General features: G+C 34.9%; 1 protein-coding gene across 5 annotated transcripts in view; it reads right to left on the bottom strand.

The window, feature by feature from the left end:
* Positions 1-930: 930 nt before the first annotated feature.
* The window catches only part of LOC136806273 (FMRFamide receptor-like), a 14,812-nt gene continuing 1,187 nt past the window's right edge, over positions 931-14,555 (bottom strand). The window contains exons 1-5 of one of the 5 annotated variants that reach the window (XM_067062832.1): positions 12,042-12,089; positions 5,626-5,996; positions 4,698-4,992; positions 4,035-4,160; positions 931-3,409 (exon numbers count right to left, since the gene is read on the bottom strand). In XM_067062832.1, coding sequence (XP_066918933.1) covers positions 3,147-3,409; positions 4,035-4,160; positions 4,698-4,992; positions 5,626-5,994 — 1,053 coding nt within the window. In that variant the 5' untranslated portion in view covers positions 5,995-5,996; positions 12,042-12,089 and the 3' untranslated portion in view covers positions 931-3,146. Of the gene's footprint in view, positions 3,410-4,034; positions 4,161-4,697; positions 4,993-5,625; positions 5,997-7,964; positions 8,102-8,157; positions 8,286-8,348; positions 8,429-12,041; positions 12,090-14,555 lie in introns of those variants that run through there. The other 4 variants (XM_067062831.1, XM_067062830.1, XM_067062828.1 and 1 more) reach the window with 4 other exon arrangements.

Genomic DNA, 14,555 nt, shown 5'->3' with positions numbered 1-14,555 from the left:
AACACACAATGCACAAAAATATTATTTTCGAATTTTTTTCACAAGCTTGCAATATATTGCATCAACATTTTTCAACTCTGAAATGTAGAATTTCAACTGCGTGTATACTTTTGAATCCCTTTTGTCACTCCAATAATTTTCTAAATGACTTGAAAAAAATAGCTTGCCAAAGTTGAGAGCCTGTGTCATAAGAGTATCAAAATTAGAATGTGACACTCTCTAAAATTATTAGACACTTTTAAGTCAAAATTTAGAAATATTAGTCGAAGTTTTAACAAGCTGACGATGATTTTGCCTCTTTTATCTTTGTTATGATATAGATAAAAGACTTGAGAAAAGTAGAACAACAGTGACTTTTGTCGAAGTTTTGACGTTGTTAGCCAGGTATTCCCAACTGGTATATCATCAAAATCTATTTTATACTTTTAACGAGGCGGCAACGAAGCTAGCAGCCCTTTCTACAAAAATACAAAGGAGATTGATGTCCAGTCGTTTATATGTTCATAAAGAACGTCAATTCCAGTTTTGCTACCAGGTGGAAACTAGGTCACCGATATCAGCATAATTTAAAGGTAATTCTTTTAAGAGTTGTTTCGGCATTAGGTTAAGAAATATTGCATACTTAAACACCCCTGTCTCTGTCCAGTTGGTATTTTAACGAGGGTGAGAAAAATTTTGACAACTTTTTGTTTGAATTAGAGTACCTTTGGCGCGACCTTTGGTTTATATAATTAGTGCTAGTCATCGTCTAATTTCTAAATGATACTAAATTAAAAGCAGTATCAACAAAAAATCAACTCTCACAAAAAAAACGCACATTTTTCATCATCATGACTTCTTGAATTTTTCTGATTTTTCAAAAATTTATTCCAATATAACCGGTAGTGTAATGCAAACATTTTCCAATGAAAAATCAATAGAAGACAACGATTTACTCATTTAGTTATTTTATTTATAATAATCCAATTTACTTACAAACAACGGTCAACCTTGTTTTACCATCATTGCTGGGGACTTCTAAGAAAATATTCACATAAGAACATCCCCCCATTCTCACAGACCCGGTGGGAATTTATCAGCCAGTGGGGTAAAAAAATAACAAACCAAAACTTGATGGGATCTTGATATTCCGATGTTTTTTATGACTGGGGACTTGAATTCCATTTTTTTTTGGCCAGAAAATTCAGTGGGGATGGAAGAATAGCACAAAATTTTGCAGTGAGGAGTTGCTTATCTGGTTATTTTCAGCGGGGACAAAAAGAAGAGTATAATTTTCCACTTCGGACGATATTTTTGCCAAGGGTTCCCAGTGGGTCTGTGAGAAGGGGTGTATGAGTAGCTGTCGGCTGATATATACTCCCGGGGGGGGGGGGTACTACCCTTGTCGACCGACGGGAGTGCTCCGCTGAGGTTCGAAAAATGGACCCTACGTGGGACTCGAAATTTGCGAAAAAAGTGACCCTGAATGGGACTGAAATTCCAAAATTTTCTCAAATTTTCTACTTTTTCCCCAAATTTTCCAAAAATAGGCACCCTACGAGGGACTGATTTTTCTATTTTGGTGTTTTTGCGACCCTACCTGGGACTCGTGGAGGTTAAAAAAGGTACCCTGAGCAGCGGAGCATCCCCGTAACCCATCTTGCCCTAGTACCCCCCCCCGGGTATATACTTCTATAAAAAGTAGGAATTTGAATTCGAAGGGTGCTTGGTTCACTTTTAAGAGGATCTTTTTGGCAGGAGTGAGTTTTAAATCGGGAAAACAAGTCATTAGAAAATCAAGTGTAAGAATTAAAATAAATTATAACAATTCTCATTTTTAGGCCAGTAATACTTACAATAAATCTCAATGCCTGATAATAACATAAATATAATTCCCGTGCTGTTAAAAATCTATTGAAAATGATAGTGCGGCTCGGCAGTTTCTCTAACAAACAAAAACAATATTTATTTGATATCCTGCCGCCAAAAATTATATTTTAATTTGATACATTGTCTTATAGTTTCTATATAGATCGCTTTAAGGTTTGATCTGAATACCCAGTGTTAAACTAGTTAAATTTCAAGGATCAGAAGTTCATTGTTGAATATGAAATGCTAGATTTATTAAAACCGCTAGAAAGAAAGTTTGACGGATTCCAAAACCTTTTTCATCGAGCACCAATTGGGTTCGAAATTAATTTCAGTTGATTCTAGCCTATTCTAGACGTCAACCGCGTTTTTTCTACGCAATTAATGTCTATCCACTTTGCAACTTTTTCGAATTTTTGGAGCCCAAGTTTTGAAGTTCTTGCAGTAGGGAAAAATACGGAAAGATAATAACAATATACGGAAAGATTCGAATCAAAGAAAGCATTTTTATAAAGATTTCTCCTTGACAGGGACTGAGAATTAGTTCGGCATAACGGCAAAAGTAACTTTAAACGTTTTTAAGAACACAAAAGAGTCTCAAATTAGATTAGAATCTATCGCTTCAGAGAAAGATTCGAATTACGTGGAATATATTTTGTTTAGCCGAAAAAAACAAGATTTTAGTTCAAAATATAGAAAAAGTAGATATTCGAATTAGCGAGGTTTGCCTGTAAAAATGAATCATATATCTAAAGGGTGTCACCTCTGTCATGAGTCTTTTATAATATCACATTTAGTCAAACTATGTAAAAGCAAGGTTTAGCATGAAACTATTTAGGACGCAAAATTTATTACAGGCTTGTACTCGTTGGTCAAAAATTTTCGTAGTTCCTTTCAAAAATCTACGACGTGAGTTACAGCAATTTAACGTCATGAATTTCGTGCCATTTTGCACGTAGTCTATACTAGATGTCACCGCTTTTCTTCTACGCAGTAACATCTATTCAAATTTGCGACTTTTTCTTTCTCTAATGTCACTTTTCTAACTTTAGAGCTCTTGTAGTAGCGAAAAAATAGATTTTGCGTCGCAGGACACTTGAAAGGCTTTTTTTCGATAGTCAATAAAGTGGAGCTCACCAAGAAAGGGAACGAAAAATCCCGGTTTGTGGTGATATGTTCGCTAGTAACTTTGCAGAGAACCTGCGAAAAGCTCACATCATAGATTAAGAACTGCATAAATAGCTTCAGGCCTAACCTTGGCTTGGCTTGCATTTTAATATATTATTTATTTTCAAACATCAAACACCAGTATTTGCAATAATCATACACGATTCTGGTTTGCCAAGTGAACTTGATTTCGTGATGGAAGACGAGAAATTGGATGATCGATCATGATTGTTTCCAGACTTTCGAAGACCCAAAAATTTGCGTGTTTCTTTCCTGAACAGAGAACACGTAAAACAATAGAAGATCCAGTTGATAGAAGAATTGATGATAACACCAAGCTTTGCGAAAGCGAATGATTTATCAACTGTTGTCCATATGTTTTGGTTTGCGTGACCTAAAATAAAAAATAAATAAAAAAAGATTTATATGATTTATGAAAAAATGTCCTTTTTTCTTCTTCAATAGATGAAGTGTACCCTTTTCTCACTGTCCGTTGCTTGGGTTTTGATGTCTCATGAAAAGAAGCGTGATTATAACTCTTTCCTGGAATCATCTATGCTGTGGTAGCTATTTTGTTTTATTCCAGTTCATGGAAAATTGCCCTTTCTAAAAAAAGGCTGTTTGAGTTGTTAAGCTAACATGTTAGATATTTATTTTCTAATTAAGCAAAATTTCCCAAGAATAAGGAGAGCTAATACACCTTTTCGACCGTAGCTGCCAAGTGCCGCGTAGGAATTTTTTGTCCGTTTTACCACCCTAAGCTCGATCCAATCTTTCTTTACACCTCTTTCTATTGTTTACAGGTGCGAAAAAAAGACAGGGACGGTGTTATGGTCGTAAATCGGACAAAAAAAAATGCTCGCGCGGCAATTGACGGCTACTGTCGAAAAACCTTTTTTAAGTAAAGTGATTTGTACCTAAAAGTACTTGAAGCTAAAGATAATTCAAAGTGTTAAGAGTGTGGTAAAATGTTAACAGCTCAGTACCGTAGTGCGACATGCATGTGGTAAAGTATTTACCTTTCCCATATCCAAGCATCCAAAAACATTGAGTAACACATTGCCAAGCCAAAAGTATGAGGAAGGAAAACGTGATGAAAAGCAAAGTTCGTGTCATTTGTTGCTCTTGTCGCATTTGCTTGGTGGCTAGTTGGAAAAATCAAAAATTAAAAAAATGTTTATAATGTTTATAATGTTTATAAATAACTTGTTTTATAGGGGTCCACAGTGGTTTGCACGTGAATCCTTGAATGAGCTTTTTCACATGCGTGAATGCGTGAATGCGTGAAAATTTTAAACAAGTTGCGTAAATGCGTGAATTTCGAAAAACATATTGCGTGATTACTTGGTCCGCTGGGGGGGGGGCTCTTTTATAACAAACGAGACCTAATTCAGAAACAAATTGGGAGAAAATCAAGGATAATATGCCCATAATATGAAACTGAAAATTGCGAAGTCTGAAAATATGACAGTTTAGCTGAGGCTGAACCAAGTTTTAGAGGGTATAACATTATTATGGAACTTTTTGACTAAATTTGGGTTGTTTTTTAATCAAGTACCCTTTAAAAGGGTAAAGTTGAAAGAATTCATGACTAATTTTTTATTAGATCATAGTTACATTAGATTTGACTGACCAATATCTTATTCTTAGAATGGCTTGCGCAAACTGCTTTTGATACTTACGTTTTTCTTTAGTAAATTTCTTCATTTGGTTTTTCAAAATCTTGATTATCAAACCATTCAAGATCGCAATGACGACCCATGGTCCCAAAACAAGAGCTATGCAATGAGCCCAAAATTCGTAATTAGTGGATGCTTCCGAGGCCCCGTATTCCGTATGTGTAATCTTATAGTCGCCGTTTTCCCCGTCTTTGACGGCGTGGTACGTAAAGAAGTGCGGCAAATTGACGAGGAAAGCGAATAGTGTGATGCCGAAAATTCCGATTTTCGAACGGGTATCTGAGTAAATAATCTGGACCTACAAAATCAATAAGATAAATTCTTATACAGTGGAGTCTCAATAACTCATAACGTTGTTTCAACGTTCATCTAACGTTATATGGACGTTGTGAATGTTAGATAAACGTTGAAACAACGTTGTGTGCCAGCTGAGAAATCCATTGCTAACTGAAGGGAGCAGCTAACTTGTTCGAGCTAGGAGATATTCAAGTTGTATAGGTTCGAGTCATCGAGACTTTACTTTATTATGGGATCCTGTGACAGTTTGATGACCGATAAGGGCTGAGTGCTACTTTTGATTATAGGATTTTGTTTCGCTTTTATACGTATCGAAGCACTCAGAAGTGTATAATACACCGTTGTACTGGCCCAAACATGTCAATTGCAACCACTCACAATCAGCTGTGAAAGGGGTATGTATAATTTTTAAGTCTGTGACTGCAGTCGGAGGCGACCCGAAGGCTCCTCTTTCGATAGCTATCTATCCAAAGGTGCAACTCTTTCTCCCTGGATTGCTCCCCTTACCCTTGATCCGTTTCTGAATTGCTGAGAATCAAACAGAGAGGCATCAAGTACCATTTTGAGAATCTTTAGTATGACCCGGCTGGGGGTTGAACCCGCAACCTTGCGAGATTAAATTCTAAACTTTTACCTTGGTCGGAAAGGCAATCATGATGTATCGATTGATGGTGACACCAACTACGACCCAGATACTACACACCAATGCGAAAAAGAACATCGGGAATAGAAACCAGCACCATGTTGCTGCGTAATAATAATTGCTTTTGATGGTAGAAACCAGACTTGGTAATGAATCGTGGAGTAAAAAGAATAACAGCAACGCACTATCGCAAAATGCTAAGGAGATAAAGTATTGAGCGGTTGATTTATTGCGTCTTGACTTGGATTGGTTTAAGTGGAACCAAATTATGACGGAGATAACGTTCCCGATTAAACCGATTAAGGAGATTGTGATTCCAATCGGAACACTACAAATCCAGTGAAGTCCTGCAGCTCCCATATCTGTTGAATGAAAATGGAAAAGAAAATCAGAAAAAACCTTTTCTGTTAGGTTTTCTGTTCTACTACACTTTTTTTATAAGAAGCCTTCGAATGTTCCTTTTTATTGGGATGTGACCGAAATGCCTCTAATCTTCTGACAGGGTACTCTTGTATTAATTGTAGGGGATGGAATAAGCAGGGGGTGGGTACTCCAGATAAAAATTTAAAAAATGGGGGGGTCATAATTAAGTGCTATTGACCTTATTATACCATTATGCTAAAAATCCCTAGGAAAATGAAGGGTTTTGGCCAATTTTGGTGCTTCGTAGCGATATGAGGGTGATTTTTTTCCAAAAACTGTAAAATGAGCGCCCCCTATAATCAAGCACACAAAGAGTACGCCTTATGCTCATATATTTTTGTTCCTATGGAAAAAGAAGCGTGCGATGGACAACTAGCAACTGAATGTTCAGTTATATTGACAAAAATTTATGAAAGTGATTCACCTCGAGGTCACGAATCCCTGTTTTGAGAAATGAAGTTCAATGATTACCCCCTTTAAAGATAATTTCTGAAAAAGTTACTTTACAAAAGAATGGATCTTTTTCAGCAATTTGACCGGGAAACATTTCTCGGATCCAAAAAGCAAAATGATATTAAAGCTATTGAATAGTTTGTAGAAAACTCATGAACTAAACTTGGTCCCTTAGTTTTTTTTATTGTTTTATTATTCTGATAGTGCTTACGAAAGGTCTGTTAGTGAAATCAAAAAGCAGTGAAAGTAGCTCTGGGTACGGGTGGGTTTTTTTTGGCTGAGAAGTAATAACCCAATGCACATAACGTTATTACTCTGTTTCATAGGATTCGTGTTTTTAGTACATGATATTTTAGCAGTAATCATTTTTTATGATTTAGCACTCTTTTGGGAATACACCTTTTTGACCGTAGTCGCGCGGTCAGGTGCGTGCCATTTTATTAATTAATTAGTCACCTTAAGCTCTATCCAATCCTTTTTTACAGCTTTTTCTATTGTCTATTGGTGCGAAAAAAGACTGGGACGGTTTTAATGTGGTAAAATGGACAAAAAAATGCACGCGCGGCGGCTACGGTCGGAAAGGTGTATTAAACCAAAGGCAAAAAAAGACCTTAGCAAAGGCTCTTTCATAATTTAAAAAAGACCTCCATCCAACTGTGAGATTTCTCGTTGCAATTAGAAAAAAATACCTGCCTACGCTGCTCTGGCTACTGAGGACAAAAAACAATTAAAAAAGAATCTGAAAAAGAAAAAACTACGAAATACTCTCTTCTAATTAAAATAGTAAAGGGAAATTTGTTCGTTTTTTTGAGGTCGCTCGATCTTTTTAGTCAAAGCACTTGTTATACATTTTTGGAAAGCTAAGGGGTAGGGGAATTAAAACAACCTGGTTGCCAATTTTTTTTCAGACACTTTGGTGTGATTTTCGGAGAAATACGACGGTCTCAGGCAAAAATCATAGGGTGAAAAATTAATGAAAATTTTGGCTTGAGAAAACGGAGACCTGTTGTATATTTTCAGAAAGCTCTCAAAAAATTAAGAAGATTAGAGATATCTTGCAAATATAGGTGACTTCTGTACCTAAATCGAGATATCAATCCTTAAAAACAGTGTTTTTCAGCCAGAAACAGTTGTTTTGTCCAGTTTTTGCGCTTTTGGAAGCTCAATATCTTGAGTTAGGTACTGAAATCACCTATACTCGCAATATATAATTAATCTTAATTTTTTGAGAGCTTTCCAAAAAGATACAACAGGTCTCCATTTTCTCAAGCTCAAATTTTCATTAATTTTTCACCCTATGATTTTTGCCTGAGACCGTCGTATTTGTCAGAAAAAAAATTGACATTCAAGTTATTTTGATTTCCCTACCCCTTAGCTTTCCAAAAATGTATAACAAGTGCTTTGACTAAAAAAGTCGAACGATTTTACAAATTTCCCCCTCCTACAATACCTACAGTTTGTTAATTGTCTTAGCCTAGGCATCAGTAGTTTCTTTTAAGATCTACAATATGGTACACATTCAAAAAAAGGAATGCTTCTTCTTTTAGCTTTGAACCATTATGGAACAACCCTGATTTCAGTAAAAACAGTGAATTTAAATTCGAAACACATTTCTTTTATAACATAAGAAAAAAAAATTAAAGTTACCTCATATCCTATACATTTCGCTTTATTGTATCATAACTTTAAAGTTTAGGAATCCATAATGAATAAAGGCAGCAAGTGGCATGAGTTTTAAGTACTTCATTTTCCTTCCTATTGTTTCTATCATAACACAGAAACAAAGAAACTATTGCCATTGTAATTTTGTTCTTTTTTCTTATTACTTTCTTACTTACCATTATTATAACAACAAAAAACCACTTATTATTTTGCAACCTTTGTGTGTGCGGCATATACCTTTTCCCAAGATTTCTTTTTCCCTAAAATGTTTTTTTATAAGAAAGTCAATACTCTCAACTCAAATTTAAGATAGCCATCCCTCTATCAGTATCCCAGTGAGAATTTTTGCTAGTTTTGCTGAATAGAATGGTCGTCACATTATATATTCATAGAAGTCTAGTTCCTTAAAGGGTTGATAAAAGTCGTTGACACTTTCAAGACCAATGACAGATATATCCGAAGAAGGGCGAAAAAATCAGTTTGAATTTCGGAAATCATGGAGTCAAAAGTGAAATATCTTGCTAACCCAGCTGGCACACAACGTTATTTCAACGTTCATTTAACGTTATATGGACGTTGTGAACGCTAGATAAACGTCGAAAAAACGTTGTGGGTTGGCTGGGAAACTTGACCGTTTTTGAGCATATTTCGTGAACATGTAATTTTTCAAGCAACCAAACTTGGTTCTATTTTACGAGATTCAGTAATCTAGTAATTTATATAGTTTAAAGTTTATCAACAGACACTTCTCCCTCAATACCGTCAAGTCCTCGCATCGGGCTTAGAAATAAAGTTATCTTTTGTTTCTTGGGTGTTGAGGTGGTCGTTAACAAACTTTTTTGAAAAAATCCAAAAAAATTCAAAATGGAATATCTCAAAAACTTTTTGATATGTATTGTTGAAACTTTGTATGATGGTACTTCATTATTATGCCGTTCTAAAAATAGAAAAAATAATTAAAAATATCAAAGGCGGGGGTCATGACGTCACTTCTAAAAATAGATTCGAAAATCTCTTGGCAGAAAAATCTCAGCAACCAGAAGGAGTTAGCTTTTGATATTTGGCAGTTATGTTACCCTAGTAACCTTCTGTGATCTGAGTGAAAAAAAAATTGAAAAAATAAAATCAGGGGGTAAAAAAACAAAAAACTGTTTTTTATAATTATAAAATCAACAAAACATTTTATCAAAAATCTGTTTCATTCAGATCACACCTTTCTATGAGGGGAAGCTGTGTTGAAAATTTCAAGTCAATCGGACCATCCAATCCTGAGATTTTTCCGCCAAGAGATCAAAAACCCCCGGCAGTTAGTCACACTAGCGTCCTGCCAAAATGCATATCAAAGATTAATGCTGCGAAAGCGCTATATCGTTTACTTGACTCTCAAGCAAAAAAATGCGCCGCAAAACTTCTAAAGGGATTCATCAAAAAATAACCCGGCGCTTTTTAATGAAATTAATATTTTCAAAAACTTTGAGAAATTGCCTAAAATTTGAGCCATAGATGAAAAAATTTGAGCCAAGCCAACCTTGAAAACTAATTTGAAGATCAACTTCCCAAGAAAAAGATCTACGGAGGAGGCGGAACCCACCTAGATCCGCGCACCACCGGATAGGCTGTTTCCCGAAAACTTTGCCGGACCTTAAACAATGACCCATTTACATGTGTGGAAAACAAGGCCTTAAAATTCTTGGGAATTGAATGTCAAATTTTGGTTGGTTGATTTTGGCTGCTGCACGTTTTATTTTGTTTCAAACTTTCAAGTTTTAATTAATTGTTTTGTGAGCTTGATTCAGGTAACTCTCATCCTTGTTGTGCAAATGCATCCTGTAGATGACTGATGTTGTTTTTTCTGAAAGCTAGATTTCCTAGTGTGACTAACTGCCCGGTTTTGCTGTTTTGCGTAAACTGGCACTAAAACTATTTATTGCTGTAAAAAGAGGAAAAAAAGCTTTCAATATGGGATTTTTGACAGATTTCAGTTGAACTTGATGCACTAATCCAATGTTCAATTTAAGAAAGAAAGTAAAGCCATTTTTTTTGTGTCAGCAAATTCATGGCTTCGCGTAGAAGCCTGAGATTACCGCATACAAAAAAGTTGCGTAAACCTTACTTTTGCCTGCGAAAAAGCTAACTATAAATCAACTATATCACTATCAAAACCCAACTAAAGGTGTATGGATAGTTCCAGAGGCCCTCGTGCGCCTAGAACTTTGTTACATTATAATAATAGTTCCAAGAAGAAGTTATGGACGTTTATAACAATAAATTATTATTAAATAACTTAAAAAGAGAGAGAAAACAGAAGAAACGTTTCACGTACCTGTCACACATTTGTGGCGCTGAAGTTTGATCCCAATTGGAAGGAAATTAGAAAGTTTATCATTTAAAAATGTTTCTTGGAGTTTTGAGAAGCTCTTTATATAAAATGGAAGCATTAAACCATCACTTACTACAAGAAAATAAGCCATGAAACAGTCATTCCCTTTACCAAAAAACCACACTTGAGATTGGACTAGATTCAAGATGGCGGGTTTGTTTTGGTCGTCATAAATTCGGAACTGTTAACAGTACCGGTGTAAAATTTTCCGGAAATGTTCTTTGTGGCGACAGTAAAAATTTGGAGTCGCTCCAAGGACCAGAAGAGCGAATATTCCGGTTTTCGTGACGGGCGGCGGGGTGGGCGTTTAGGGGCGGGCCGCAAGATCTGCTCAGGTACGTGTCTATAGACCTAAAGTTTCTACTTTCCTCTTCTTTATATGAAATAAAACTTCAGGATATTGTTGAGTACCAAACTTTAATTTGAACCAAAAATTGAAAAATCGACCCGAAAAAGATGTTTAACGACCACCTAAATTCATTCCAAATAGACCTTTCGAATGAAGCCTTTCTGAGTATTTTTTTTTAGAAAGAAACTTTAATAATGGAGCTGAAAAAACAATGAAAAATTAATGGTTTTCATATCTACTTCGAAGTGAAAAAGAACACATAAAAAACAGTATTATACTAACAATAGTTTACTTTCTACCGCCAACTCGACTTTTTTAACCTACGCTTTTAATGATTTGATGTTTCTTCTCTGAAAAATAAGTCCTTGTTTAGTGAAACCAAAAGCTATTTCACAAGAAGTAAAAGTTGTCTTCTATCACGCTCATGTAAAACAGCAAAAAACTTGGATAATCGCGCATCCCTTTAAAAAAAAATCCAAATCACGCATCACGGCTCAAAAATCTTTCGAATCACGATCACATTTTGACCTCTGATCTCATAATCACGAAAAAATGATTTCTAAATCACGTAATCATGCTAAAAAAGGCCCTATAACGTCACGGATTATCGCAAGTCACCGACAGCACTGGAAATAAAGAGTCCTTATTGGACGCAGCGGCAAGATGTAAAGATGTAAAAAGACCACAAGAAAGATCAAGTAAGGATAAAATGCAACAAAAAAAAACAGTTAACTTATCAGAAAAAAGTAAAAAACATATGATGAAAATCTAGACCATGCTATTGTCCGCTAAAGGGATGTAATTTACAGCGATCACGGTGGTATCGACAGAGAAAATTTCATGAAACTTAAACGTTTGAGTTTCATGAAAATATCGACGCTAGGAACACTGCGAACACCTCCGTAAATGTTTAAGCGGTTAAAATCTTTATAATACGTCATCACAGGTTAGATTTTAGAGAAAGTGACTCTGTGATACTACTTTTCCTACTAGTGCTTATTCTTAGGAATCTCAATTAGAATTTTGCCTTTTTTCGTTTTCCATGTTTGTCAAAAATTCACTCCTGATCACTTGCTGAGACATGGGTGTTTGATGGAACTCAAAGAAAAGAAAAATAGCAAGAAAAAAATGAGCACTTACCCGATTCCTACTGCACCAAAAACAAAATTACGAAACATTCTGATAGTCTACCTATTTTTCATTAACTAACGAGAATCATGAAGTAAAAAAAAAAACTTGAGAGATTGTATTTAGTATAATACTGCTAAATAAATGTTTCTATAGTTTTTCCTTACCGAAAGGTTTACTACCCTGAGTATCAGAGGTTAAGTTTTCAAAGAATATGTTAACCTCTGAAGACCAATAATAGAAATTTTATTGCGCATGTGTCAATCTAATTACTATAGAAAGAATAAAAGATGAAGAGCAAATATTACCTTATTAATATCCAGCAGACTGTATCAGTATGCAGTTTACTATTTACGAATTCCCCAGAGACCTCCAAGTGTAATTGAAGTGAGTTTATTTCGAAAGAAATCTTTTACATGATCCCCAAATATGTATAACAGTAATTACTAAGCTTTTATGTATTAATTATGGAAATGTCACTTTAATTGAATCGAAATAATAGACAAACTTTATGTTATGATTCTCTATCACTGACTTTTTTTAAAAAACAATGATGATATTTTTTAGTTGTGTTTCCAACGACGGGAATAAAAATATCAACTTTGAACTTCTTCATCCAAGATATTGGATGGTTGTCATGGTTACTTTTGTCTTTGTTGATTGCGCGCTGAATAGAATCTCGAATCGTCGGCACAGCGTCGATAAAGGAATTTCAAAAACTGAATAAAAATTACCATTTGCTTAAAATTCCTCGTCTAGTAATTTTTGGTATTCGTTGACTTTATTGTAATCATACACCTCTTAATAAATCATTGATATCAAACATCTCACTCAGTCTGTGTAAAGTGTAAACCTTTTCCCATCGACCTTACCATTCAATCAAAAGATATCAAACAAAAATAATTGCCAGTTGACTCTAAAAAGTAGTGAAAAACGGGGAGTTTCTAAACATATCGACCAGAAATGGCAACCACGACCAGCGACCACGACCGGCGACCAGATAAATTTGGATTATCGAGTTTATTTGCTCTCTCCACCGTAGATAATGTTTAAATCAAGTCCTCAGAATACTAAAAAGTGGCCTTTGAAGGGACTTTGAAGTAAGCAGTCATTTTCTTGACAAACTGACACTATTTGACAAAAATATTGACAGGGTCATTAAGTATGATGTTTTTAAGCTTTGTTAAACCAAATGTTTTAGTTATGATGAATGAGATGCCTTAAGTATGAATATATAGAACTTGTCAGTAGAAATAAATTGGGAAGGCTAGTTTTAGAGATATGAATCTAATCAATTATTCTATTGTCTTTATGCTGACTAATTTCGACAGAAATAACAATCTGATGATGAAATACAAAGCTTCTCAAACCATTTTCAAAATATTTTGTACCACTACATGTTTTTTTTATAAGCTTATGTTTTTTGGGAAAAAAGCTCAGTTATGCTTAGAGATATTTTAGACTCAGGCTCGAAGTATGTTTATCATATGCTTATTTTACCCGAAAATTTTGAGTCTCCAATTTTTTCAAAATCTGTCGTTGCTATACATGAAGATATTTATAAGATTTTTCAGGAAAGTTGCGAACAATTGCCGCGTTTACGCTTGTATTTGTTTTAATTAAAATGCCGTTTGAAGAAACTTTTTGTTAATTTAATGCAGACTGTGTACTGTATTAAACATTTTCACTTACACACCTCAAAAACAAGCTCAGTAATATGTAATATGCTTGTAATATGCTTATTTTTTAGACAAATTCAGGTCTTGGTATACTTATAAACGTTATGCTTATAAAAAAAACATGTAATTATCGTGATGCTGATATTACAAAAGGATAGAAATTGACACCATAATGAAGCTCCAAGAGCGTCGAAATGGTATTGTTTTACGTATTTGGCACGTGGCTTTAAATAGATGAGACAGGGGTGAGCTTACTCTTCAATATTAAACATATTCAAATGATTAGAAGACACACTCTACGTTGGAATGGTTGGAGAAAGAGAAAAAACTTGTTAACCCAAATTAATCTGGTCGCTGGTCGTGGTCGTCATTTCTAGTCGACGTTTAGAAACTCCCTAAAAAATGACAAAAAACAGGCTTTTGTCAACCAACCAATAACAAACTTTTAGTTTTTCTTCGATTTTAATGTAAAACTTTTCATATATCTTTATTACTTTAACACTCCTGTGTCACAGACTCACTGGAATCCCAACCCACTGGAAACGTTGAAAGACAGATTTTTCAACTTTTGGCAAATTTGTCCGTGTGATAACCAACAGTTTTTTATCAATGCATACAAAAAAAAATTGAGATTCTTGAATATTTGCCAGTATAATTTTATCATAACATAACAAGGAGAGTGTAATGTGTTGATTTTTATAAAAGTTCTACTCCTAATTCTCGTTCTCGACAACAACGTACGTCCTTGCTTGACTTTTCAACTCAACAATCATTACATCTTCCTTCTAAAATTCGAAACATTTAGAGCTTGACGATAATCAAGAAAGTATCCAAATTGTTTTGCTGT

This window comes from Clytia hemisphaerica, unplaced genomic scaffold (genome assembly GCF_902728285.1).
Source record: "Clytia hemisphaerica strain Z4C2 unplaced genomic scaffold, Clytia hemisphaerica genome assembly, whole genome shotgun sequence".
Taxonomy (NCBI): Eukaryota; Metazoa; Cnidaria; class Hydrozoa; order Leptothecata; family Clytiidae; genus Clytia; species Clytia hemisphaerica.
Note: the sequence above shows the minus strand (reverse complement) of the source record. Positions and strands in the feature narration are given on the sequence as shown.